Here is a 25,696-nt window from a genome sequence, read left to right as displayed (position 1 = left end):
CAGCTAACTTCGACTGGTACTTGGAGCAATTTGATGTAAAGAATGCTTTTCTTCACAGTAATTTAGAGGAGGAGATATACATGGATATTCCTCCGGGCTTCAAAGGAAATCTAAAAGGAAATAAAGTTTGCAGGTTGAAAAAAGCACTATATGGTCTCAAGCAATCACCTAGGGCGTGGTTTGGAAGATTTACTAAAGTTATGCTTGCCATCGGATACAAACAAAGTCAGGGAGATCATACACTCTTTATAAAGCATTCGGATGTAGGGGGAGTCACGACTCTTTTGGTATATGTCGATGACATAATTGTGACAGGAAATGATGAAAAGGAGAAGGAAGCCTTGAGAAGATGCCTAGTCAAAGAATTCGAAATAAAAGAACTTGGGAGATTGAAGTATTTTCTAGGGATTGAAGTAGCTCATTCCAGAGAAGGCATCTTTATCTCACAACAGAAATATGTAACAGATCTTTTAAGAGAGACAGGAAAGTTAGCATGCAAACCATCCTCCACACCGATTGAGCCAAATCACAAATTGGGAGAAGCAAATGAAGATCCAGCCGTGAATAGGGAAATGTACCAAAGATTAGTAGGAAAACTTATATATCTTGCCCACACAAGGCCAGACATAGCATATGCCGTGAGCGTGGCTAGCCAGTTTATGCACAACTCGAAAGAGGTTCACCTACAGGCGGTCTATAGGGTACTACATTACCTAAAGGCTAATCCTGGCAAAGGAATCTTGTTTAAAAGAAATACTGGATTAACCCTAGAGGCATACACCGATGCAGATTATGCAGGCTCTCCCATGGATAGGCGGTCCACTACAGGTTACTGTATGTTCCTTGGAGGAAATCTTGTGACATGGAGGAGTAAGAAGCAGAATGTGGTAGCTAGATCAAGTGCGGAGGCAGAATTCAGGGCAATGGCTCAGGGAGTATGTGAATTACTATGGCTCAAGATAATTTTGGAAGACCTAAAGATCAGATGGGAAGGTCCAATGAGATTATTCTGTGACAACAAGTCAGCTTTTAACATTGCTCACAATTCCGTCCAACATGACAGGACAAAGCACATTGAGATAGATAGGCATTTCATAAAGGAAAAGCTGGATAGCGGATTAATTTGCACTCCATACGTCTCAACGAATGGTCAACTGGCAGATGTGCTGACAAAAGGGCTTTGCAGTGTGGCATTCCAAGGACTTATCTCCAAGCTGGGAATGAAAGATGCATATTCACCAGCTTGAGGGGGAGTGTTGGAAAGTAGAAGATTGACTCTCTGATTGATTCTCCATAATTTTAGGTCCATCAGTTTAGGAAACTTAATTTCCTAGAATCATGGGATATCCTAGAATCATGGGATATTAATTGGAGAATCCCACTGATATAGAAATTAGTTTTTTAGGAAAAGTTAGTTTCCTATTTTATCACCCTGTAAATTAGCTCTGTAATTCTATATAAAGTTGTGTATATGCTCCTTCCAAGAGAATACATCAATTCATTTTTCTCTCAAATTTTCACAGTTACAATGTTATAAAGGAAACTCATGATAGATGGGGCATTTTCATCATGGAATAGGAATATAGGATAAGGTCCTCACATTTTCATCATGATCTAATTGACAAACTCGCACATTGAAGAACTATGTAAACAAAACCTTCAAGGAAATACAACATAAGTGGACTAGGTGAACATGCCAAGGCCTTATTTGAGACTCAGTACAAAGAGATCAAATATTATTATAAGTACTGGATTGTCTTGCCAATGTTTGCTTAGGTAAGGCATCCAACAAATAAGTCTTATTTGCTAGCTATGTGATTTATATGTAAGGCAACCATTACATATGAGGTAAAAGACATAAGTGCCCCTAAGGCACATAAACGGAAGACTACATCACTTCCCCTCAAGTTGGGGCATAGATATCAATCATCCCTAACTTGTCACGAAGTTCATTGTGTCACAAAGGATGAGGACCCTTTGTATGTTGGTCTTTGGAATTGACATAGGGTGTGTATTACCTCCCCTTTCTCTAATTTTTCTCTGATGAAGTGTTTGTCTACTTCAATGTGCTTTGTTCTGTCATGGAAGACAGAGTTGGCAGATCGATGGCAGCTTTATTGTCATAATAGAGTGGCATAGGACCATCGAGTGAGAAATCCAGTTCCCCCAGTAAGTTCTTAATGCATAGAACTTAAGCAACACCATGGGACATAGCTTTGTATTCAGCCTCCGCACTAGACCTAGCCACAACACTTTGTTTCTTACTTCGCCAAGTAATAAGATTTCCTCCCACAGGTATAATAGCCACTATTAGATTTCTTGTCATCCACGGAACCGGTCCAATCTCCATCAATATAGACTTCTCAACTTTCATATGTCCATGCTTCTTAAAAAAAGCCATGTTCATGGGAACTGCTTTAAATATCTGAGCACTCTCTTTGCCGCCTCTAGGTGAGTGGCCTTAGGAGCATGCATAAACTGACTGAGAACGGTCACGGCATAAGCTATGTCAAGCTAAGTCATAGACAAGCATAAGAGCCTCCCCATAAGTCTCTAATACTGTTTAACATCTTTTATAGGTCCCCCTTGACAATCACCTAGCTTGTGGTTCACATCCATAGGGGTATCAGTTGGTTTTGCCTTTAACTTGCTTGAACCCTTCAACAAATCTAGGATCTTCTTCCTTTTGGAAATGAAGATCCCTTGTTGTGAATGGGCAACTTCAATTCCAAAAATGTAACATAATGGACCTAGATCTTTCACTTCAAACTGTGTGGCCAAGAACCTTTTTAGTTTTTGTATCTCTGATGTCCAATCACCAATAATGACTATGTCATCTACATAGACTATCAAGGCAGCAGTTTTCCCTTGCTCCCTCTTCACAAAGAGAGTATGGTCAGCTTGACATTGTTTGAATCCCATTTGCTGGACAGCTTGATGAAATTTGCTGAATCAAGCCCTTGGAGACAATTTCAAGCCATACAAAGACTTCTTCAATTTGCACACCTTCTGTTCACTGCCTCTAGCACATAAACCAGGCGTCTAGACCATGTACACCTCTTCCTCCAAATCCCATTCAAAAAGGCACTCTTGATCTAACTGATGAAGTTCCTGGTCTAGATTTGCAACCAAAAAGAGTAGAACCCCGATAAAGTTCATCTTTGCAACTGGAGCAAAGTCTTTCCATAGTCTACTCCATACACTTGTGTAAATCCCTTTGCAACTAATCAAGCTTTATACCTCTCTACCATACCATCTGCCTTTTATTTTACAAAGAATACCCATAGGAGTGATATTTCCAGGACATTGGGTTAAAACATCAATATCCCTTTTGAGAAGAGGGATAACCAAGAAAAACACAAGTAATAGCTTTGGGATCAAATTTACCATGAGTAGGAGTCAGATTATGGGAAACAACCAAAGACAAACATGGGTATGGGAAACAGTGGTGCTTTAGGGAAGAGAAGTTGATGTGGAGCCTTATATTCCAATACCCGAGAAGGCATACAGTTTATAATGTAGGCAGCAGCCATAATGGCATTCATCCAAAACCTCTTTGGTACATGCATATGTAAAAGCATCCCCCTAGCAACTTCAAGGAGATGATGATTATTCCTCTTTGCAACCCTGTTCTATTGAGGGGTTTTCCACACGAACTTTGGTGGAAAGAACCACAAGCAAGAAATTCCGTAAGATCACCATGGTAATACTCCTTTGTATTATCAAACTGGAAAATTTGGATCTCAGTTTGAAACTGTGTAAAAGTCATGCACTAAAAATCACAAACAAGTTTAGGAACTTCTTCCCTGGAGTGCATAGGATAGACCTAGGTGTATCTGGAGAAGTCATCAATAAAGGTGATAAAATATTTGTAACCACTCTCAATTGGAATAGTAACGGGGCCCCAAACATCAGAATACACAACACAAAAAAGAAAATCAGCTTTTTTTATTATGTAATGAAAATGAAGTTCTGCAATGCTTACTCAACTGATAAGTTTGACATTGAAACTCATCAACAAGCACAAACTTAAACAACTCTAAAAACAAAAATTTTAAAGACTCAAAAGACATGACCTTAACGGTTGTGCCACAAAATAACTTTACTCTTATTTGTCTAACTCAAAGTCCTTGAAGCCACAAGACCAACTTTTCTCTAGCATGTAGAGATCATCAACCATGCTCCTTGTACCAATCATCTTCCCAAAGGCTAGACCCTGAAAAACACAAGAATGGGGAAGAAAGATTACAGAGCAATTTAAAGAATGGGCAATACTACAAATAGATAACAAATTAATAGGAAAATGTGGAACATGAAGTAACATTGGAGAGAGAAAGGCTTGGAGGAGGAGATATGGTTCCTTGACCAGCTATGGAGGAGAAGGACCCTTCAGCTAGTCTCACTTTATCTCTACCGAAGAGAAGAGTATAAGACCAATACAAATTGGACTTACCAGTCTTGGTTTGAAGCATCGGAATCGATGATCCGAGGAGATTCTGGAGCATCAGAGGACACATGGAAAGCAGAGGTTGTGTTACCTAATGTAGATGCGAAAGAAATTGAAGGGGTAGGTCCTGAATCTGTCTGTTGTAGTGACCTACCATATTGCTTTGGATGGTCACGAAAGATGGAATTGAGGATTTCTTCCTTGAGATCAGAACTAGTGGGATGATCTTGGGAGGCCTCTTGCAAGGCCAAGTTTGCTATGGTATGCTTCATTTGACTAGGCTTTCTCTTCTGTTCTTGTATTGACTTCTTCGCTAAGTCTTGTGCCCATTTTGGTTTCCCAACAGGTCTTTCAGGTATGCCTGGATTTCTGGCAATGTGTGCACCACAATTTGTCTTTATCATCTACCTTTTTTTTATCCCCTTCCTTTGCAGAGCTAGTGCCTCCCCATACTGCCAAAGCAACAGACTCCCCCTTAGAAGCATTCATAGCCAACCTCCTACTTTCCCCATACTAGACTAATGCATACACCTCTTGGATATAAGGAAAATCCTTATTGCCCAGGATTTGTACTGTGATGGGTTCTTATATGGGATTAAGGCCTAACAGAAAAGAAAACACACGTTGTGGAGAAACTAACTGCTTGTAGGCCTTGGCATCTTTGTCGCTTTCCCACTCAACATTTTGATAATAATCTAATTGCTTTCAAACTGAGGTTAATGCTGAATAATATGCAAATAAGCTTCTCTGTTTACATGTGGACGACTTTGCCTGCAGTTGATAGATGCTGGCATTATGTCTCTATTCTGAATATGTTGACTTTGCCTGTTCCCATATTTCCTGGGCTGTCTCTACCCACATAAAATTCTGCTTCACTGATGGTAGCATGAATATCAACAGCCATGACATAATCATGCAATTCTCTTGATCCCACATATCATGCTCATCCAGCCATCCCTGGCTTTGGTTCCTTCACTTTCCCATTGATGTACCTGGCATTTCCTCTAGCAGCTATATATAGTGACATCTCCATGGACTATGCTAAATAATTTTGGCCATCTAAAGGGGTGATAGTTATAGGAAAATTCATGGAATCATGATTGCTACTTAATCCACCATGATTGGAAGTAGTTCCAGACGTTGCAGATTCTTCAGAGGCCATAAGGGACAACTCCTGACATACTTTAACAGATCTGATTTCTTCAGTTGACACAAAGAACAGGCAAACAAAAACAACCGCAGTCTTGGAATCAGCGCTCTAAGCAATCAGATATACAGGAAACCCATGCATAATCAGTCCTGCTGTACTTGCAGCACATATACAGGTCATACAGACCTCTCACCAGTGCTTACTTAGGCCACACGGTTACGAAGGAGTTACCACAGTGTGATCTCCTAACACAATCAGGTCACTCATGACCTACAAGGGTACACACCCTACTTCGATCTGGATCCACTAAGGAGACTAAAACTCCTAGATGCCATTCAGCCACAATTGGACTGTCCTTGGTGTTTCTACCAAGAACCAAGTTTAAGGAACCACTTCACAGTCCAAAAAAGGCAAGATAGAACAGGGAAAACTGATTCAGCCTCCTTTGATCACTTCAGAGCAAGTGTTTACAGAAGTCTAAGGTGGATCGAATGAGTTACAGGTAAGATGAAAGGGAGAGAGCAAACGTAGGGTATTCAGGCCTGTGCGATTGCTGCCTCCCTTGGTTTCATTCCGGAAAAGGAAAAAAAAGAAGGGAAAACAGGTCACAATCAGCAATGGAGATTAGATTCCACCATCCTGCTCTATTGCCATCTTGTCTTGGTGCAGAAAAGTAAAATAAAGAAGATGGAAGAGAGGAGAGGAGATAAAAGTGATGAAGAGCCAAAAAGAATAGGCTGGCAGCGCCAGCTATATTATTTATATGTAGGGCGACCATTTCATAAGAGGTAAAAGACAGAAGTGCCCCTGAGGCACATAAACCAAAGATTACATCAAAGACAAATGATCATCAAGTGTTATGTGTCCCTTTCCTGAAATGGGAGCAAGCACTCCATCAACCATCAATAGTCACTTTATCACTGCTAGTGTATGACTAATATTAATGAAAAAAAATGAAGATATGTCACTCATATGATTAAAAGTTATAAATCAATAATATAGCGTGGACAAGAGGATAAAACAGAGGTAAGATTAATTGAACCAGAGGTTCTTGAGTGAGTAAATTAAGAAGTAGAGTTGGGATTGGAACTATTCTTGAGATGAGTAAGAAGGCAACTGAAGTGCTCCATCTTGGCATTGGCAGCAACACAAACATGGAGGAAAGTTCTATAGGGTTAAAGCAGAAAAAAAAATTATGTAGGTATAGATAGAGGCCGAATGGCTTGGAGCTCCTATTATGGAGGTAACAATGTTGGCAATGGTCCTTCCAACCCTTTTGAAACTTTGCTGGCTTCATGTGTGAACGACAATTCCAATATTTACCATAGTGTGTCTGAGATTTTTGGAATAATCTCATTTTAACTCATCTATATCATTAGAATGACTAGGCTTTCATCAGTAACAGTCAATAATCTCATTACTTTATTCACCATTGTGGTTGTGATTAGGTACATTTATGTTTTACCCTCACAAACAACAATAGCAAATAGGTAAATGAATCTCATCTGTAAATTAATAGTAGAAAGATGAGGACTGCCTGAAGAAATTTGAACCAGGGTTTGATAGTTGTGATGGATAAACAATGATAGTCACCTCTTTTTGTTGATAATAATCACCTCTTTTCTACTCTTTGTTTGGCTTGTCAACAGTAGTAGTAGTAGTAGCATCAATTGGGACATCAACTGTAACAATAGGAATAGATAAAGGAAGAGGGAAAGCAAAGACTTGATCTGATTGCTTCTCTCCCCTTGAAGAGAGATGACCACAAAAAATGGAGTAGACTCACAAAAGGCTTATCTTCATTTATAAAGCTTTTCCTCTTTATAGGATCAAAGCAACAATTACCCTTTTGGACAGGAGAGTAACTCAAGAAAATGTAGGATCAAAGCATTTCTTCCTTATAGGACCAAATTTGGACCTTGATGACTTAAATCATAAATGTACAAACACAACTGCATTTGATTGATCTGGCATGCTAAGTGAGCATAAGACCTGCTTTGTTATCCATCATGATCTGAAGAATAAGATTAAACACTTGTTTGGAAATAGGTTCATAAAATGCCTATTTTTAATCAGTTCTGATCACATTGTGTTGCATTCTGAATTTGCAGAATCCAGGAGCCTGCTTGTACACTAGAATGCAAACAATGCTTTCATGTGATGGCTCTCATCAGTATACCAAAAGACTTTGTCCTTGTGCATAGTATTCTTCCTTCACTGTAAGTTATTTACTATTCTTGGATTTGTTTTGTTTATGGATTATAAATTCAAAGTTTCAGTTACAGGTCATTTTGCTAAAACTGAAGCAAGTTATTTTTCTGATATTTACTCTGGATCAAAACCTCAGTATCTTTCCCTAAGACTTTTGCCTATATATTTTCCTTGAAGTTTTGCACTTAATAATAAAATCAACAAAACTACAAATGTAAATTAAAAATATCATAAAATAATAAAAACTACTAAGAGCTTCCATTCTGAAGGAAACCAAAGATCAAAGTAATAAAAATAATAAAAACTACTAAGATCTTCCATTCTGAAATTTCAAAATATATAAAAAATTGGATCTTAGATCCAAAATAGCTAAAATTTCTACTTCATTACCCTCCATAATTCCCAAATCAATTTAAAACTTCAACTGTAGACAAGAAAAAACTTCTAAAGACAGATCAATCCCCTTTGGAAGCCTCAACAAAACTTTTGGCACCAAAAAACCTTCACCCAGAGAGATTCTTGTCCTCTCGGGAGCAGGTAGAACCAAGAGAAGAGGCTGTTGCTCCTTCCTAAGAGCTCAGAAGTCAACAGAAATTAAACCGCCCCCTTTAGAAAACACCAAGGAATGCAATAAAACCTTAGTGCCTCTTCCTAGGTCAAAAACAAAGAGTACTGCAATCAGGATTCTTCCTCCATTTTTTCCTGATTTCAATGGTCAACCCAAGATCTGACACATAGGGTGTATCCGACAAATATATTCCATTCGCCTCATGGCCACTCCCAATTGTCCTCTGAGACTTAAGTCCTAAAAAACACAATGGGTAGAAAAGAAGGTTATGTTGCAACTCATAGTTAAACTACTATCAAATAAAAGATTTTTCTTAAGTTTGGGAACATGAAGAACAGAGGATAAAACAAGAGTTTGAGGCTCTGATGTCCCCCTTGCTTGAGATAGGGGCAAGGGATCCATCAGCAAGGGATATTTTTTCACGATCAAAAGTAGTTGATATGAACAAAATAGGTTAGATTGAATAGAAGAAAACTCTATGATGAACTCTCGAGATCTATCAACTCCTTGGCTCCCTAACATAGAAGCAAAAGGTGTGTGGTAGAAGACCAAGCATAAATATCCAAACTCTATTGTTATACTAATCTTATATTAATGATACAAACAAGTGTCACTGATATTATATTAATGGTACAAAATGCTATCAAATACAAACCAATCTATTGTTATACTGATATTATATTAATGGAAATATTTTATTATATTGGAAAAACATGTGTAGAGGGTAAATATGGAAATTAAAATCAGGGTCTTTTGACCAAAGCAAATAAACCATTCTTATTTTTATTAATGGTCATAGACAGAAATTCATTGAGTAGGTAATTAGACAATAACCATGAGTTAGGATCTCCTGCCAACAAAATACATTCTAACACCCTACCAACATGATCTTACACTGCATATCTCACCATTATATTGGGACCCACCATAAAAGTGGGACCCGCATATGTGTGGCATCAGATCATGTTGGTAGAGTTGGAATATGTTTTGTTGGCAGGAGATCCAAACTCAAAAAACACTCTTTCTTATAACATGTGTTGCTTCTTCTTCACCTCCTTCATGTTCATTGTCCAAATATCGTAGATATTTTGGAGAAGTACGGACAGGCCCAATGCAGATTTCTGGTTTCCACTACAGAGCTATAAACATTCAAAATGGCAACAATCCACACTCTATGCACCAACGCCCGCCCGTGAATTAGCATCAAGTCCAAGCTGGCACCTACCTAACAGTACTTTGTGCCTATAAATTCTGACCCTGGGCTGAACCGTCTTTCTCCGTAGATATTTGATGCATAACTGTTGAATTAATTGCTCAATTTCAATTCATCCGGAGGTTGATTGCCAAAGGACATCTTATTCATTACCTTTGCCCTGTGTAGGGCTTTTTTAACCATATCAAGCGGTTTATTGCCACCATATTGTTACAGCGGTAATAATAATTTGTATAATTTCAAAGACTAAAAGTAGAATATTATGGATCATGTTTTCTTATTCTGTTTTTCATCATTAGTTTGAGTGCTTATCAAACTTGCGCCGTTTGACTTGCGGGTTTCGGCCAGAATTTACTTCAATCACGTAAATAATATAATATCTATGATGTTTCAAGGGTTAACCAGAATAAACTCAATTTTCTCAGGTTGATATTGTTACTTTGCAGGAAATTCTAAAATAATACCGGTGGCATGAATCGTGGTGGCCAGTTCTGTACATTATAGGGTTTCTAATTAATAGTAACTTTACCATTTACAATAGCAATTCAATAAATGGCATTAGCTTTATTTTTTTAACCCCAAAATTTACTACCGGGGGAGAACGGCTACCTGTCAATTTTATTAATCAATATCGAAAGCTTATAAATGAATAAGAGGGGAGGACATCACTCGCATTGTCCCAAAACAAAACTCAATATCTCTAATTGACCACCCTGTTACAATTAGGTAAAAAACTTAAACATATACCCCGATTTTTGTGACTTTTTTACCTTTCATTTTCTTCTAAATTTTCAAAATATACCCTAAAATTTTCAAGCTCATATGAGCGTTGGACATATCATTAAAAAACGCGAAGTACAACAGGTCTCCACCCCCAACAATAGGATGAAAAAAAAAACACAAAAACAAAGAAACATAATAGTGCTCACAAAATTAGATAACAACTAAAATTTTGTTCATTCCTATATGTGAGTCCATTGTATCTCTAACTCCAATTTCTTCTTTTGAATATTCATGTATTATGGATTCCTAAAACCATGGAAATGGTCTCCAACTAGGACTTGAATGAACTTACTATTGGGTGTTAATAATTAATATCTTGCTCTATAAAATACGTATGTTTTGGTGGGACTTTAAGTTGGAAATTGAAAGTTGAAACAACTCCCTTTCTCTTTCAATCATTAAATTCAGAATATTGAATGGAATAAAATTCATAGAAGTATTGATTCCTATAAGGCTATAACCAAATATTTAATATTCACTTTTCAATTTCTCTCTCTCTCCTATTTTTTTCACCCTTATTTAGCATTCCATTTTTTTCATTGGTGGAGTGTATGTTTAAGTCCAACAGGGTTAGTCCACAAGGTATATTTAAGCCTTATTTTGAAAAACTTAAGATATGTTTAAGTCAATTTATTAAAACTCAGGGTATGTTTAAGTGTTTTACCCTTACAATTAAAACAAAATTAATCAAATCTAAGCACTGGTACCGAATCTGGTCTTCATAAAGAAAACTATGAATGCCATGAGGAAGCAATTAAGTATTAACAGCAAAGAGATAAATTATAAATCTATAATTTAAATGGGTCTCCTCTCCTCAGTGACCGTTTCTGCAAAAACACCAATTTAACAGGAAAGAGATGAATTATTGGTAAAGCATTTAAAGACCCAATAAGAAAGGTGATCCAGATTATCCTCGGAAATAAGTGACACTACACACATACACACGACAATGGAAGGAGTGTTCAACAATATGGTTGATTTTGTTTTTAAAGCAAAAACTGCCACAACAGCAAAAATAATAGGATAAAATACTTTAAATATACCCTGAGTTTTTATAAATTTACTTAAACAATACCAGGTTTTTTCAAATAGATTTAAATGTTCGTTGTGGGTTGACCCATTGGACTTAAGCATACCCTCTTTTAATAAAATGTTATTTGCTGTTTCATGGATCTATTTTAATATTTTAAAATCCTATTTTACCCTTTGACAAGAATATACCTCCATTCTTGCTTTTTTCTACAGCCGCAAGGTCTGCAACCGAACTTTGAATTTGATTTCTGCTTTTTAGTTGCATTGAATCCTGTGATATGCGATAACTGAGATGTGAAGGGTGTTGAGTTTCTAACTTTCTATTTGCTGTGATTTTGAAGATTTGGTTCATAAATCAGATCTTTTTAGGGAAGTTGTGATATGGGTTTGCATTAGCTATGATCGCCCCTTTTCAGTTGCATTGATTCACGGTTGTTCCGGTCATAGACATATATAGTATATATCTCCTAAAAACAATTAACTACCACAGTAATAAGGAAGCCAATTCCGGTCATAAAAGGAGTTTAAATCTGATTGTTGCAATTCCAGGAACAATTCTATGTAAAATCTTTCTAATTTCATCTTTCTCTCTGGTTTTGATTGAAAATTTGAAGAATACCTAGTGCTTAAAAAGTTTTTCAATTTGAAAAGAGTACAAATACAATTATGTACAGTACAAATAGATACAAAATGTCAGGTTCTGCACTCTATATATTTGTATTTGTACTCTTTCCAAACTGGGCCTTAGGTATATTTTGTTAGAGCAGTTCAAATGACACTGATCAGAATTGGGTGTATATATAATCACCTGCCCAAAAAATAACACATTATATTAACTCAAAATAGTGTGAAAGGACAATTATGTCCCTCACTGATAAAAGAAAATACAAATACAAACAAGAAAAAAAAAAAAAAGAGAAATTACAACAAGATAAAATATAAGCAGTTTTGATGACAACAGTAGAAAGAACCCAGGACAATCTAGCATTGGGGGAACATTCATGGATGAGAAAGGGGTTATTTCAGCTATGTTTTCAGGCCCTATAGGGGTAGGTGATTCCCTCAAGGCTGAGACTATTGCCGTTCTGGAAGAAATCCAAAGGGCAAAGGAGTTATTGGTTATAAGAAGACTTGTGGTTGAAGGTGACTCGGAGGTGGTAGTAGGATAGGTGGTAGTAGGATGGCTATAAGGCGGGGCTGTGCAATTTTAATAATGAAAAGAAAAATTACAAGTGGCTCACAAAGGATATGAAAATGAAGTACAATTGCTCCCTTACCCGGGGAGTTGAGAAAGTTTATCTCCCCTTCCTAAAAATAAATAAATTCAAGCAATTTGTCAGACCCAAATTAGTAGACCGAAAAAGCACTTTTTTTGATTGATAGTAATTAGTAATACATTACAATTACATCATCAGGCAAATATACTGAAAATTTATCAAAACTAGAAAACTCTTTCCGTTTACCTTCGATCGATAAGCATATTTATGTCACAATAAATTGAAATTTGACCTTTACCCACGCTTGCAGTCTTGCAGTCTTGCAGATCAGTGGAAAAAAGAAAATCCAATACCATCAGGAGGCAAGGAACAGAACAGAACGGCATTCAGAGAAAACCAAATCGAAGCGATCACTTCAGAGCTAGCTCCAACGTAATTCAGCCTTGTTGTCCTCTCCCAAATCAGTTGATAATCCAAATTCAGAAGCTGTAGTCTGTTTTGAAAACTCTCTTGCTCAAAAGTTTTGGATTTTGCCCGGAGTCTTGGGAACTTACTTCCTCATTCTCTGTCTCATCTTCTGTGGATTGAAAGGCAGGATGGGTGAGAATGCTATTGAGGAGTTGGGTCCCTCTAAGAGCGTTTGTCAGAGGAAGGTGACCCTCGGGTGTATCATCTTTCAATTCCCAAATGAACTCAGTAGGGAAAGATCTGTAGTTATACTGCTCAACCTCTGTGTCAAGCTTCTTCATCCAGCCAACCTTCAAGAAGAACTTGGTGAAGTCCTTGTTCACCTTCTCCCATATTCTCTTCTGAACGCTGTAACCATACTTGTTACCGCTATATTGCCGCCAGAGTCTGTCTATGATCTGGAGGTCAGGCTCCGAGATGAATTGGACTTCAGAGAAGAAAACATAACCACGTTTTTGAGCAGCTTCTCCGGCGAGGACAATAAGGAGACGTCGAGTCTCTTCGTCGGCTTGACGGAAATCATTCGAAGATAAAAATTGTTCGAGGAGGTCGTAGGAAAGTGTTGGTGAAGTTGGAGTAGCCGCGGTGGAGGTTGTAGAGAAGAGAGTGACGTGGGCGGTGGAGAGTTTGTGGGGGAAAGAGGGAGAGGGTGGATTGGTGGTTGTAGGTTTCAGGAAGAAACCGGAGAAGGTGGAGGGAGGGGTATCTGCTTTGTGGCGCCCGTGGAGACGGTAACGGTGGAGAGTCTGGAGGGAAGTGGTGGTGGCCATAGAGAGAGAGAGAGAGAGAGAGAGATTGTGTTGTGCTTGTGGTGGATGGAAGATAAGAAATGAATGAAGAGAGGGAATTTAGGAGGTCACAGAAACAGATAGACAGACGATTTTGATTGGTCAGGTGTGGGTGAGGCTGGATCCTGTCTCCTCTCTCACACGAGTCACGCCCTCGTACACACACCAACGCATATGCATGCATTTCTCCTTTTTTTTTAATTTAATGTTCCTTTACAAAAACACCTCTATAATTATAAATTTATAATTTTGTATGTTTGCTAAAACCTACCATTTTTTGCTCGCTCCTTACCCTATAGTTTGGGATTTGCATTTTACTAAAATACTTTCATAATTTACAATTGATTTATTTAATCGATGTAAATGAAAAATGACGGCTTTAAACCCTAAAATCTGTATCAACAAATTCAATTAAAAGGAAATTAAAACAGAACTATAAATCGTTCTTGTTCCTGTTGAGGTCGCTTAGATAGGGGTATTTTTTAAACTTTTTTCTCTTTCTTGTATTACTTTTGTAGTTGGCCCTCCAAGCATGGGCTTCCTTGTAATTATTATTTTGAAAGTATAAAGTTTTTTTGAGGGTGTGAACAGTAACTAGAACACACCTCTCGACACATCTCTTCTTCTTCTTCTCTCCTCTTGCTTTCTCTCTTTTCTAAACCCTAGTTTCATCTTTGGTTTGTCAACTTGGTATCAGAGCGGGTAAGGGAACTTGGAATACCTCTCCTGCTGATCCTCTCTCACGAGGTGAACTGCTAACGTCAGACCGTCGCTGGATTACATCAACAGTCCATACAGGTGTTGGCAGCAGTCAATGAAACTTACATGGTTTTGTTCGCTCTGATTTTAGAGGAATTTTGGTATGACTCTTGCCCTCATTCGAAGCTTCTATGATTTTTAGTGATTTTTTTAAGGGGAAAATCGCATAAATTTTAGATCTTATGTCGGGCCTTGTACATCATGTTTAATGGCTTCTTCTGCTGTAAAACCTAGACCATTTAGGTCGTTTTACTCTTGGGGAATGATAGAAAGTTGTCCCGTAATTTTCTAAGCCTTGTATAATTTTTTGGGAGTTTTTTTCTCTCCCTTTATTTTGTCGCCAATTTGGTTTTTTGGCCTCCTTTTGCATCTTAACTGTATGGTGACCTTGGTTCTTGGGTCTGTGGCTTTGGTTAAGTATTGGGGGTCTTTTTTTTGTTGGTGAAAAAGCGTCTTGATAGAATATGGAATCATCTAAGGATGTTCAGATGGTTTCTAGTGTGTTCCTGGGAAGTGCAGATATTGCTAGTGGGATGATAACTACAGTTAAACTTGATGGAACCAATTTTTTTGAGTGGTCTCAATCTACTAAATTTACCATTACTAGGAGAGGTAAATTGGGATTCATCACAAGAAAGGAGGTAAAGCCAAATCTTGAAGACCCAAAAATTGCAAAGTGGGAACAGGATAATTCCCTTGCGACGTCATGGTTGATTTGCTCAATGCAACCTCATATTGCCCGAAACTACATGTTTCTTCCAACGGCCAAGGATATTTGGGATAGAGTTGTTGCCACTTATTCCCAAGTTAATAATACAGCTAGAGTGTACCAGCTTCAGAGGGAAGCTTGTAGTATGTGTCAAGGGGAGAGATCTGTGGCTATGTAGTTTTGCTAGTGGGATGATAACTACAGTTAAACTTGATGGAACCAATTTTTTAGAGTGGTCTCAATCTGCTAAATTTACCATTACTAGGAGAGGTAAATTGGGATTCATCACAGGAAAGGAGGTGAAGCCAAATCTTGAAGACCCAAAAATTGCAAAGTGAGAACAGGATAACTCCCTTGCGACGTCATGGCTGATTTGCTCAATGCAACCTCATATTGCCCGAAACTACATGTTTCTTCCAACGGCCAAGGATATTTGGGATAGAGTTGTTGTCACTTATTCCCAAGTTAATAATACAGCTAGAGTGTACCAGCTTCGAAGGGAAGCTTGTAGTATGCGTCAAGGGGAAAGATCTGTGGCTATGTATTTCTGTTCTCTACAATCTATTTGAGAAGAAATAGATCACTTGAAAGCACTCGTATGGAAGAACCCTGAAGATGGTGAGCAATATCGGAAGTATATAGAAGATAATAGAGTCTTTGATTTCTTGGCTCGCTTAAATCCAGAGTTTGATTTTACCAGGCAACACATTCTTAGTGTTGGCGTTGTCTCTCTGGCTTCCGCTTACTCCCTTGTACAAGGGGAAGAAAGTCGAAGGACCACTATGATGCAACCTCCTATGATTGATCACTCTGCTTTTATGTCATCTCAACCCAAGCAAAAAACTAGCAAGCACCCTATTACTGAGAAGGCTGAGGATGTTATTTATGATTATTGCAAAAACCAAGACACACTAAGGAAAGGTGTTGGAAGCTAAATCCTCATTTAAAGCCGAAAAAGTACAAAACCAGGAAGAAGGGCAGCGTTCACTTGGCTATAGTTGGTAATGGTGCTCAACCTTCTGATGTGCTTGACTCCTCTGACGTAATGGACAAACTTAGGGATATATTGTTGCAGCTGGAAAATGGTGGTACATCCTCCTCATCTAGTTCTGAACCTAGTAATCCATCTAGTTCATATGCCAAAACAAGTACTGCACTTGCTTGTTCCACATCTTTAGCCCATGGATTGTAGACTCTAGGGCCAGTGCCCATATGACTAGTATACCCTCACATTTTACCTCATATAAGTTAACCCCAGGGAAGGGAAAGATTAATGTTGTTGATGGATCTTAGACCTCTATTTCGGGTCAGGGTGAAGTCAAACTCACTCATAACATTTCTCTTAGATCTGTTCTTCATGTGCCCCAGCTACATAAAAATTTGTTGTCTGTTAATTCTCTCATGAAATCCCATAATTGCTTAGTGACTTTTTTTCCTATCCATTGTGTTTTTCAAGACCTGAGCACAGGGAAGATGATTGGAAGTGGGCATGAAGTTGATGGAGTCTACCTCTTTGATGGACCTTCAGAGCATGGACTGTTAAGACAAACTGAATTTTGTTTAAATGAAAAAATGAGTCTTTTGAAATTATGGCATTGTCGTCTTTGGCATATGTCTTTCAATTCTGTAAAACTTTTGTTTCCAAACTTGTTTGACTCTGTGCCAAATTTGAATTTTGAATGTGAAGTTTGTCATTTGTCCAAACAATGTAAAGCCACATATTTTGCAAACAGTAAAAGAAGTAATGTTGCTTTCCATTTGATCCATACTGATGTTTGGGGCCCATATGCTATCCCTTGCATGGGTGGGTATAAATATTTCATCCTCTTCATTGATGACTACAATCGGTATACATGGCTCTACGTGATGAAAAATCGGGATGAAGTTCCTATGATTGTTCAAAATTTCATGAATATGGTAGAGATACAGTTTGAGAAAAGAGTGAAAATAATAAGATCTGACAATGCCAAAGAATACTTTGAACATCAGTTGCATAGATTTCTTAAGATCGAGGCATTATTCACCAAAGTTCATGTAGTCATACTCCACAACAAAATGGGGTGGTTGAAATGAAGAACAAGCATGTCGTTGAAGTTGCTCGCGGTCTACTGTCTTAAACTCATGTTCCCATTCGTTTTTGGGGTGATGCTGTTGAAACAGCTGTGTATCTTATTAACAGACTCTCGTCAGGGGTCCTAAACCTTCATTCTCATCAACTTCTCTTCCCTGATGAACCTCTTTTTATATCTACCCCTCAAGATCTTTAGTTGTGTTTGTTTTGTTCATGATATAAGTCCTTCTCGGCGTAAGTTTGATCCTAAATCAGTTAGATGTGTATTTCTTGGTTACTCTCCAGTCCAAAAATGCTATAGATGCTTTGATGCTTTATTTGGCAAGAGATATGTCTCTAAAGATGTTACCTTTATGGAGTCATCTTCCTTTTTTCAGCCATCACGTCCTTCTCTTCAGGGGGAGAATGCGAGTGAAGATCGGATTCCCTTTTGTCTTCCTGTTCCTCCCTCTCTTCCTTGTAACGGTGGTATTCCTTCTCCTCCTCCTCCTCCTCCAGTGTATCGACCTTGGTCCTGGCAACAGTTTTTCATTAGGTGCAATAAGAGGGTGGCTCTTGAAGTTGAACGCTCATCACAATCTGATTCCCTAGACTCAGGTAATCTTGAAGCTCCTGATAATCCTATTATTGATTCTGACATTGATCTTCATATTGCCATTCGAAAAGGGAAGAGGACATGTAGCAAGTATCCTATTACTAACTATGTGTCTTATGATGCTCTCTCACCTTCCTATTGTGCCTATATTTCTGCCATCTCTTCTGTTTCCATCCCTCGCAGTGTTACAGAGGCAATGCAGTCCCCACATTGGAAGGAAGCTATGAACCAAGAAATGAGGCCCTAATAAAGAATCAGACTTGGGTTCCTTGCCCAAAAGATAAGATTCATGTTGGGTGTAAGTGGGTTTATACTGTTAAGCACAAGGCAGATGGCTCAATTGAGAGGTACAAAGCTCGACTTGTAGCCAAAGGATACACTCAAACTTTTGGCATTGATTATCTAGAAACATTTGCTCCATTTGCTAAAATGAACTCTATACGTGTGATCCTGTCTCTTGCTGCCCATTACTCTTGGCCTTTATATCAAATGGATATAAAGAATGCCTTCCTTAATGGGGACTTACAAGAGGAAGTGTATATGGACTTACCACGTAGAGTAAGCTTTCCTAATAGTGATAGAAAAGTCTACCGCCTGAAGAAGTCCTTGTATGGTCTCAAATAGTCCCCAAGAGCTTGGTTTGACAAGTTCAAAAATGCTATCTTAAAGATTGGGTTTGCTCAATCTCAAGCTGACCACACCTTATTCATTAGAAGAGTTGATGGTAGAGTAACAGTGTTGATAGTATATGTTGATGACATTGTTGTGACAGTTGATGATATCACAGGTATCTCTCAATTAAAGTCCTTCCTCACTTCTGAATTTGAGATTAAGGACCTTGGTGATCTCCGATATTTTCTTGGCATTGAAATTGCAAGATCTAAGAAGGAAATTTTTCCGTCACAAAGGAAGTATGTACTTGATTTGCTTCATGAAGTTGGGAAATTAGGGTGTAAGCCTGCATAAACTCCAATGAATCCTAACCACAAGTTGAGTTCGAGTTCCACTGAAGGAGAAGTTCTTCCAAACAAGGGGATATATCAAAGATTGGTAGGTCGTCTTCTATCTCTCTGCTTGACTAAACCTGACATATTCTATGCTGTTGAAGTGGTTAGCCAATATATGCATGAACCCAGGACATCTCATATGTAGGCAGTTAACAAAATTTTAACCACCTGAAAGGATGCCCTAGTAAAGGGATGTTGTATTCCAACCACGGCCGTCTAAAGATTGAGGCTTATACAGATGTTGATTGGGCAGGGTCCATTGATGATAGAAGATCTACATTTGGTTATTGTGCCTTAGTGAGAGGCAATGTGATTTCGTGGAGAAGTAAGAAACAATTTGTGGTTGCTCGTTCTAGTGCTGAGGCAGAGTATAGGGCAATGGTTCATGGAGTGACTGAACTACTCTGGTTGAAGACCTTATTGACTGAGATGGGCATCCAAGCAGATATCCTAATGAGACTATATTGTAACAATCAAGCAGCTAGAAATATTGCCCACAATCCTGTCCAACATGATCGTACAAAGCATATTGAAGTGGATAGACACTTCGTTAGAGAAAAGGTTGCTAGCGGAGACAATTAAGGAGATATAGAGACAATTAAGGCTGCAATTAAGCCAAATTCTGGTTGGATTCAGTTGTTTTCAATGTGATAATTGAAATTCTAAATTTGATTTGAATCCAATTGAAGTGGTTTAAGCTTAGAAGTTGAGGAGAAAGGAAACAAACGGAGAAGGATCAAAATTTTGTCATGTATCGTATCAGAGCCTTCCCAATACACCCCTACAGGGGGTGTTTTGGGACGACGAGTGGTTCAAGGGGTAAACTATCCTTAAACCAACCCCTCTAAACCAGTTTCAAAAAAAAATAAAAAAAACATAAAAAATAGTACCAATACAGGTCAATACGCCCTACCGGTGTATCGCCTTGTATCGATATTTTGAACCTTGGTTTCAAGACCTTAGAAGACTCTTGAGAAAGGGAATAAAGGTTTATCAAAATTCCCCTTTTTCAAGTGAAGGTTTTCTATTTATAGACAAAAGGACCATGAATGCGTGCATGGGACAAGGGGTTCTAGAACATTAACCACATAAGGGTGGGGACCAACTATCAAGACTACTAGTTGTCATTGTCATTTTTACTTAACTATGATGTATTAGCCCCCAATATTCTGAGGAAATTTTGAACAAAACTATCCCAAAATTATTAAGGAATTTTCAAACAAAATTAACCCCCAATATTATAAGGAAATTAGCCCCAAAATTCCAAGGAATTCTCAACAAAATTTTGGGGACTTTGAGGGTGAAAATCAGAGTGATCCGTGAAGGCTAAAAAGATAACCTTTAGAGGAAAAATGCTCAGAAAAAATAGTGAGATTAGTCACTCGAGGACTCTACTCTAAGGGAGCCCCTAGGATATCCCTTGAGCATGCTTCAAGTATGTTTTGGCAGGAATTTTAAAATGTTATCACTATAGTTGGTATGCAAACAGTCAAGCAAGGCTTAACGGTCAAGCTATTAATGCCTTGTCGACACATGTGTCACATTATTTGATTTTTGGTGAGCTTTTTGGTGTTTTGATTAGGAGGGGTCAGCAGATGTATCCTTGATGTTTTTTTAGTGGGAAATTGTCTAAAACTCACCAAAACTTTTCAAAATGTCTAAAACTCACCATATCACTAATTTGACGTTAAACAGACTAACAGGTGTTAATATATTACCATTTTAACATTCATAGAAAAATATAAAGTATATACAAAATAAATTAATGGGTGTTAATATATTACCATTTTAATATTGAGACATAAAAAAAGGAAAAAGTTCAAAAAAATATTTTAAATATAAAATACATAAAAACATAGAAATTACAAAAAAAATATAAAAAATTATAGAAATTTCAAACAAAATAAAAAATTATTTTCAAATTATAGAAATTATAGAAATTGAAATACAAAATCAAAACATAAAAATTGTAGAAAAAACACCAAAATTTATAGAAAACACAGAAATTGCAAATAAATAAAAATACAGGAATATTTATAAATCGTAGAAAATAGAAAAATGTAAAAAAACAAAAATTATAAAAAATATTGGAAATTATAACAAAACACTAAAAATTCAAAAAAACAAGAAAATTGAAAACTGAAAAAGACCATTTTTCCTCTAACTCATCATTCAAGGGTAATTTGGTCATGAAAATTGTTATTTATGCTAACATGGACACCTTTATTAAGAAGCATGAACAGTGCACTAATGGAAGGTGAGTTTTGGAAAATAAAAACTTACTAACATTGTGAGTTTTAGACATTTTAAAAGTTGTGGTGAGTTTAAGAGAAATGTTGAAAACTCATGGTGAGTTTTAGACAATTTCCCTTTTGTAGTGGTTCCTTTATTTAATATAAAATAAAAGGGAAATTGTCTAAACTGACCATGAGTTTTTAGAATTTCTCTTAAATTTACCATAACTTTTCAAAATCTCTAAAACTCACCATGTCACTAACTTGACATTAAACAGACTAACGGATGTTAATATATTACCATTTTACCCTTCGTAGAAAAATATAAAATATATACCTATATATTTTAATATTTTAACTACAAAACATGAAAAAAAAAGAAAATGTTCAAAAAATATTTTCAAATATAAAATACATAAAAACACAGAAATTACAAAAAATATAAAAAACTATAGAAATTGGAAAACAAAATTAGGAAATAAAAATTGTAGAAAAAACACCTAAAATTATAGAAAAAACATAGAAATTGCAAATAAATAACAAAAAATACAAAAAAAAATATAGATTGTAGAAAATAGAAAAATGTAAAAAAAAATTATAACAAAACATTAAAAATGCAAAAAAAAACAAGAAAAATGAAAACTGAAAAAGACAAAAAGAGTAGAGAGAGAGAGAGAGAATTTCGGTCTAACCCTAACCTAAATGACCCATTTCCCCTAACTCACCATTCAAGGGTAATTTGGTCATGAAAATTGTTATTTATGCTAACATAGCCATTTCTGTTAAGAAACATTAATGGTGCTAACATACCCATTTCCCTGGACATTTTGAAAAGTTGTGGTGAGTTTAAGAGAAGTGTTGAAAGATCATGGTGAGTTTTAGACAATTTTCCTAAAAAAAAAAAGAGTATTTGGTGGGAATTTTGAAATGATATCATTATGATTGGTATGAAAACCATCAAGCAAGACTTAACGAGCAAGCTATTAATGCCTTGTCAACACATGTGTTACCTTAATTGATTTTTGGCAAGCTTTTCGATGTTTTGGCTGTTTTGTGTGTGTGTTTATAGTCATGTCCTTCCACTCTCATGCTTACTATTTTCCAAATCTTTGAACTTCATTCTTGTTCTTATCGGTGTTTTCCCTGCTCTCTACTTATCTTCTAGATGGTTGAACCCTTTGTTTGTGTGTAAAAAAAATGTTGTCTAGGCAAACCATTATAGTACCAGTTTCCCCACATGATTTGTTGGAAAAACCAACAACTTGGATGTGAAACTATTAGAGGCCGAATTTGAATCTTGGCAGAATTGTAACATAGGGAAGCACTTAACCCTTTTAATGAGGATCCTACGTTGACCAACAAAGATGTTTTCATGGGGGGCCAATCTTGTGATTTTATTGTGCCAAACAAGGTTGTTTGCTTCTAGGAATCGTGTCAAGAAGCAAATGACCAAGATTTATTGCAAGGCATTTTGAGTCCAAGTGTGAAAACTTTCTTTCTTAGTGTCTCTTTATGCTTCCACATCCTATCTATGCTTTCTACTTGAGTGCCATAGGTCTATGGAGGCTAGTAGATTACATGATTGCATTGGAAAGTAATAGGAATGCAGATTTTTTGAATGTTTTGTGCCTCAACCGGTCCCCTTCCTCTCACACCTTCATTACTATATAGCAATGTTCAGCGTATCAGAAATGCCAAGTGTATTGGAAAGGCAATTTTAAGAGATGTATCGGGATCCTTCAAAAAAAAAAACGATATGTATCAGGATACGCCTTGGATACGCATGCGCATCAGAGAAAAACTAAGATATGCTTGGAAACACTATAAATACTTTAATAAATCATAAAATGCATCAATAACACTAAATATAAGATATCAACGAGGTGTATATACATTAAATTAATATATTTTATTGGTTTTATAAAGAAATATATTGTAGTTAATTATAATTTCATTAAAAATCCCATGCTTAACTATAATTTATAAATTATAATTCTTAAGTTTTAATGTTTTATGGAATGGGAAAAACCAACTCTCCTATCCAACCATAAAACATGCATTGGCACAACTCTTAAGTGAAAATATAATTAATAATTATTTATTATTTAAATAATTTTTATTTATTATCTATTTCCAAAAATTATAAAAAATAAATACATTATATAATATATTCAAAAAATAGTTATTAAAGAAAAATTTTCAATTGCTTTGTGGATATGATAGATGATCAATAGAATTATAATATATTCAATCATTGTGATCAAATGATAAAATATAATTAATTATTGTTTATTATTTAATTCTGAAAATATAAAAATAAAAAAATAAAGAAGAAATTTCAATTGCTCTATAGATAAGATAGATAAATTCATAGATCTAAAACATATTTAGTCTTTATAGGTAGAGAAAAAATTACATTTTCAAAATTTTTGTTAATTTATATTTCCCCAAATATCTTCATGAAATTTCCATAAATCTATTAATAACACAAAAAAAATCATGATTTTGAATGTAAGAAATGTAGATCAACATAAATTTAAACATTCAATAAAAAGGAAATCACAAGATATTATGAAAAATTAAAAAAACTTACTTATTTTTGCCATATTTTTTCAAAATTTGAAAAATCTTCAAAAAAAAATTAACGATTCACACTTGTTTCTTGCAATTTTTTGCAAATCTAACACTCTAGGAATGAGGTTTGGAGTTTTAGAGTCATTTGAGGGTGAAATAAGACTTATTTCAAGGAAAAGAAGCTTGCTTTCCCCCTTTATTTTTTTCCAATTTTTGGTCGTATCTTTTTCATTGATACGCTACCAATATGCCCCGATAATGCCCCAATATGCCCCGATATAGTCCAGTATGGGCCCGATAAGCATGAAAAAGACAAGATGCCTGATTTCCATGCGTATTGTACCTGTTTTTCAAATATACGATACGATATGCCATGTATCAGGCATATTGTATCAAAAATTTAAACCTTGCTACCAAGGGAGAGATCTCCATCGCTTTATAAGATGTAATTGCTTTGATGGATCTACCATTTACTGGAAGTGGCATGATAAAGACCATCACTAGGAAAGATTTTAATGGTGAGAGGTGAATAGTGCTTGCGCTTCTTTAGAACGAGGTAATATTTTGCAAAGTGACCTCAACAAATCTCAAAAGGGCAAGCATACCTTAAAGATGTGGGATGATTAAAGCCTTGTTGGGACCAATGGCTTTACCCAAATGGGGGTTAAATGGGTAGATCTTTGAAAACTCTTATTGTGTTGGAATTCAACCCAAATCCATAGACTATTAAACAATTGAGCTCAACATCCTTTCGCTCAACTAAACCAAAGCCTTTTGACAACTAGTTGCAACAAAAGTTTAAGGTTTGGTCGGTAAAGTTCAGTAGTTGATCAAGATAATATGCTTGAACCAACCAAACTATTGAACACGAAGACATGTAGGTACAAAACAAATAAACAATGCAGAAGAAAGGGCTATAGGGGTTAGTAATCAACAATTAAGCACAATAATAATAATAGGATTGCTAACAAAACGATAGCAACTAAAAAGAATTAAAGAATCATAACATGCTATCTTGGTTAGTGGTTCTACAGTTCATAAACAATAAGCATAGTAAATATAAATATAAATAGCTGTAGAAAGAAAATGAGTAGTTGAAAAATAAATGTGCACAGATGTAAATGGTAGCTGTATTTGGTGGTGTGTGCATTTGCAGCTAGAGAGAAATGACTAGCAACAAACAAGTGGATTTGCTACACAAGATAGCTGAGATATGGACCAAGCTATCAAAATAAACAAAACTAACTACAAAAAAAGATAAATGTTGTTGGAAATATAAATAAAAAATAAATGTAAACAACAATAACAATAAATATAAAGGCAGATATAAGTTAGTGCAGTTGATGATATTAGCAGAGTTGGTAGCTCTTATAACTGCACTAAAAGAACTTGTATCCTATAGATAAATAGTAGGGGAAAAAAAAGAAAAGAGTCTACAATATCTCAAGTATTCAAATTAATGCAATTATATGAGAAGTTAGTAGATAAAATAAATTGTAAAACATGAAAGAAGAAGAAACAAAACAAGAAAGCACATAGAAATTTTTATAAAGGTCCATCCAACCTTGGCTACATCTTCTACCTTAGACCATCACTAAGGATTTCCACAAACTGACTGGACTTTTTGGGTGTCAACCAAGCCTTTACAATCAATAAAACTTCACGGGTGCCTACAATACCTTTCTAGTTAGATTTATACCGGGTGCCAACAAGACCTAAACTAGCAAGACTTTTGGGTGCCTGTAAGACCTTATAGTTGGTCTTAATAGAGGTGCCAACACGACCTTAATTGTGTTCAACAAGTTGAACACCTACCTGCTTAAAAATCTTCCACTAATTAGCACAGAAGTAGGTTTACATAAAGAGTAGC

The 25,696-nt window shown here is 36.4% G+C and overlaps 3 protein-coding genes across 5 annotated transcripts in view; 2 read left to right on the top strand and 1 right to left on the bottom strand.

The window, feature by feature from the left end:
• LOC104586086 (glycosyltransferase family protein) overlaps positions 1 to 10,192 on the top strand; it is a 95,679-nt gene extending 85,487 nt beyond the window's left edge. Inside the window, exons 11-12 of one of the 3 annotated variants that reach the window (XM_010243203.3) lie at positions 7,709 to 7,816; positions 10,036 to 10,192. In XM_010243203.3, coding sequence (XP_010241505.1) covers positions 7,709 to 7,801 — 93 coding nt within the window. In that variant the 3' untranslated portion in view covers positions 7,802 to 7,816; positions 10,036 to 10,192. Of the gene's footprint in view, positions 1 to 7,708; positions 7,817 to 9,459; positions 9,870 to 10,035 lie in introns of those variants that run through there. The other 2 variants (XM_010243202.3, XM_010243200.3) reach the window with 2 other exon arrangements.
• A 2,559-nt stretch (positions 10,193 to 12,751) lies between these two features.
• Positions 12,752 to 13,925, bottom strand: GUN4 (protein GENOMES UNCOUPLED 4). Its single transcript, XM_010243199.3, has one exon. The coding sequence runs from the start codon at positions 13,857 to 13,859 to the stop codon at positions 13,101 to 13,103; it is 759 nt and encodes a 252-aa protein (XP_010241501.1). The 5' UTR covers positions 13,860 to 13,925; the 3' UTR covers positions 12,752 to 13,100.
• A 1,175-nt stretch (positions 13,926 to 15,100) lies between these two features.
• On the top strand, positions 15,101 to 16,280 carry LOC104586105 (uncharacterized). Its single transcript, XM_010243237.1, has 2 exons — positions 15,101 to 15,488; positions 15,919 to 16,280. Exons 1-2 carry the CDS (start codon positions 15,101 to 15,103, stop codon positions 16,278 to 16,280), a joined length of 750 nt encoding a protein of 249 aa, XP_010241539.1.
• Positions 16,281 to 25,696: the final 9,416 nt, after the last annotated feature.

Source organism: Nelumbo nucifera, chromosome 1, assembly GCF_055504915.1.
Source record: "Nelumbo nucifera cultivar China Antique chromosome 1, China Antique-T2T, whole genome shotgun sequence".
In the NCBI taxonomy this organism is placed as follows: Eukaryota; Viridiplantae; Streptophyta; class Magnoliopsida; order Proteales; family Nelumbonaceae; genus Nelumbo; species Nelumbo nucifera.
This window is presented reverse-complemented; position numbering and strand designations above follow the sequence as displayed.

Excerpts from the sequence above, each read along its gene's own strand:
- LOC104586105 (XM_010243237.1), top strand. The coding sequence starts at position 15,101 with ATGGAATCATCTAAGGATGTTCAGATGGTTTCTAGTGTGTTCCTGGGA. Across the intron at positions 15,489-15,918 it reads GCTTCAGAGGGAAGCTTGTA|AAATAGATCACTTGAAAGCA; the intron begins GTATGTGTCAAG and ends CTATTTGAGAAG.
- GUN4 (XM_010243199.3), bottom strand. The coding sequence starts at position 13,859 with ATGGCCACCACCACTTCCCTCCAGACTCTCCACCGTTACCGTCTCCAC.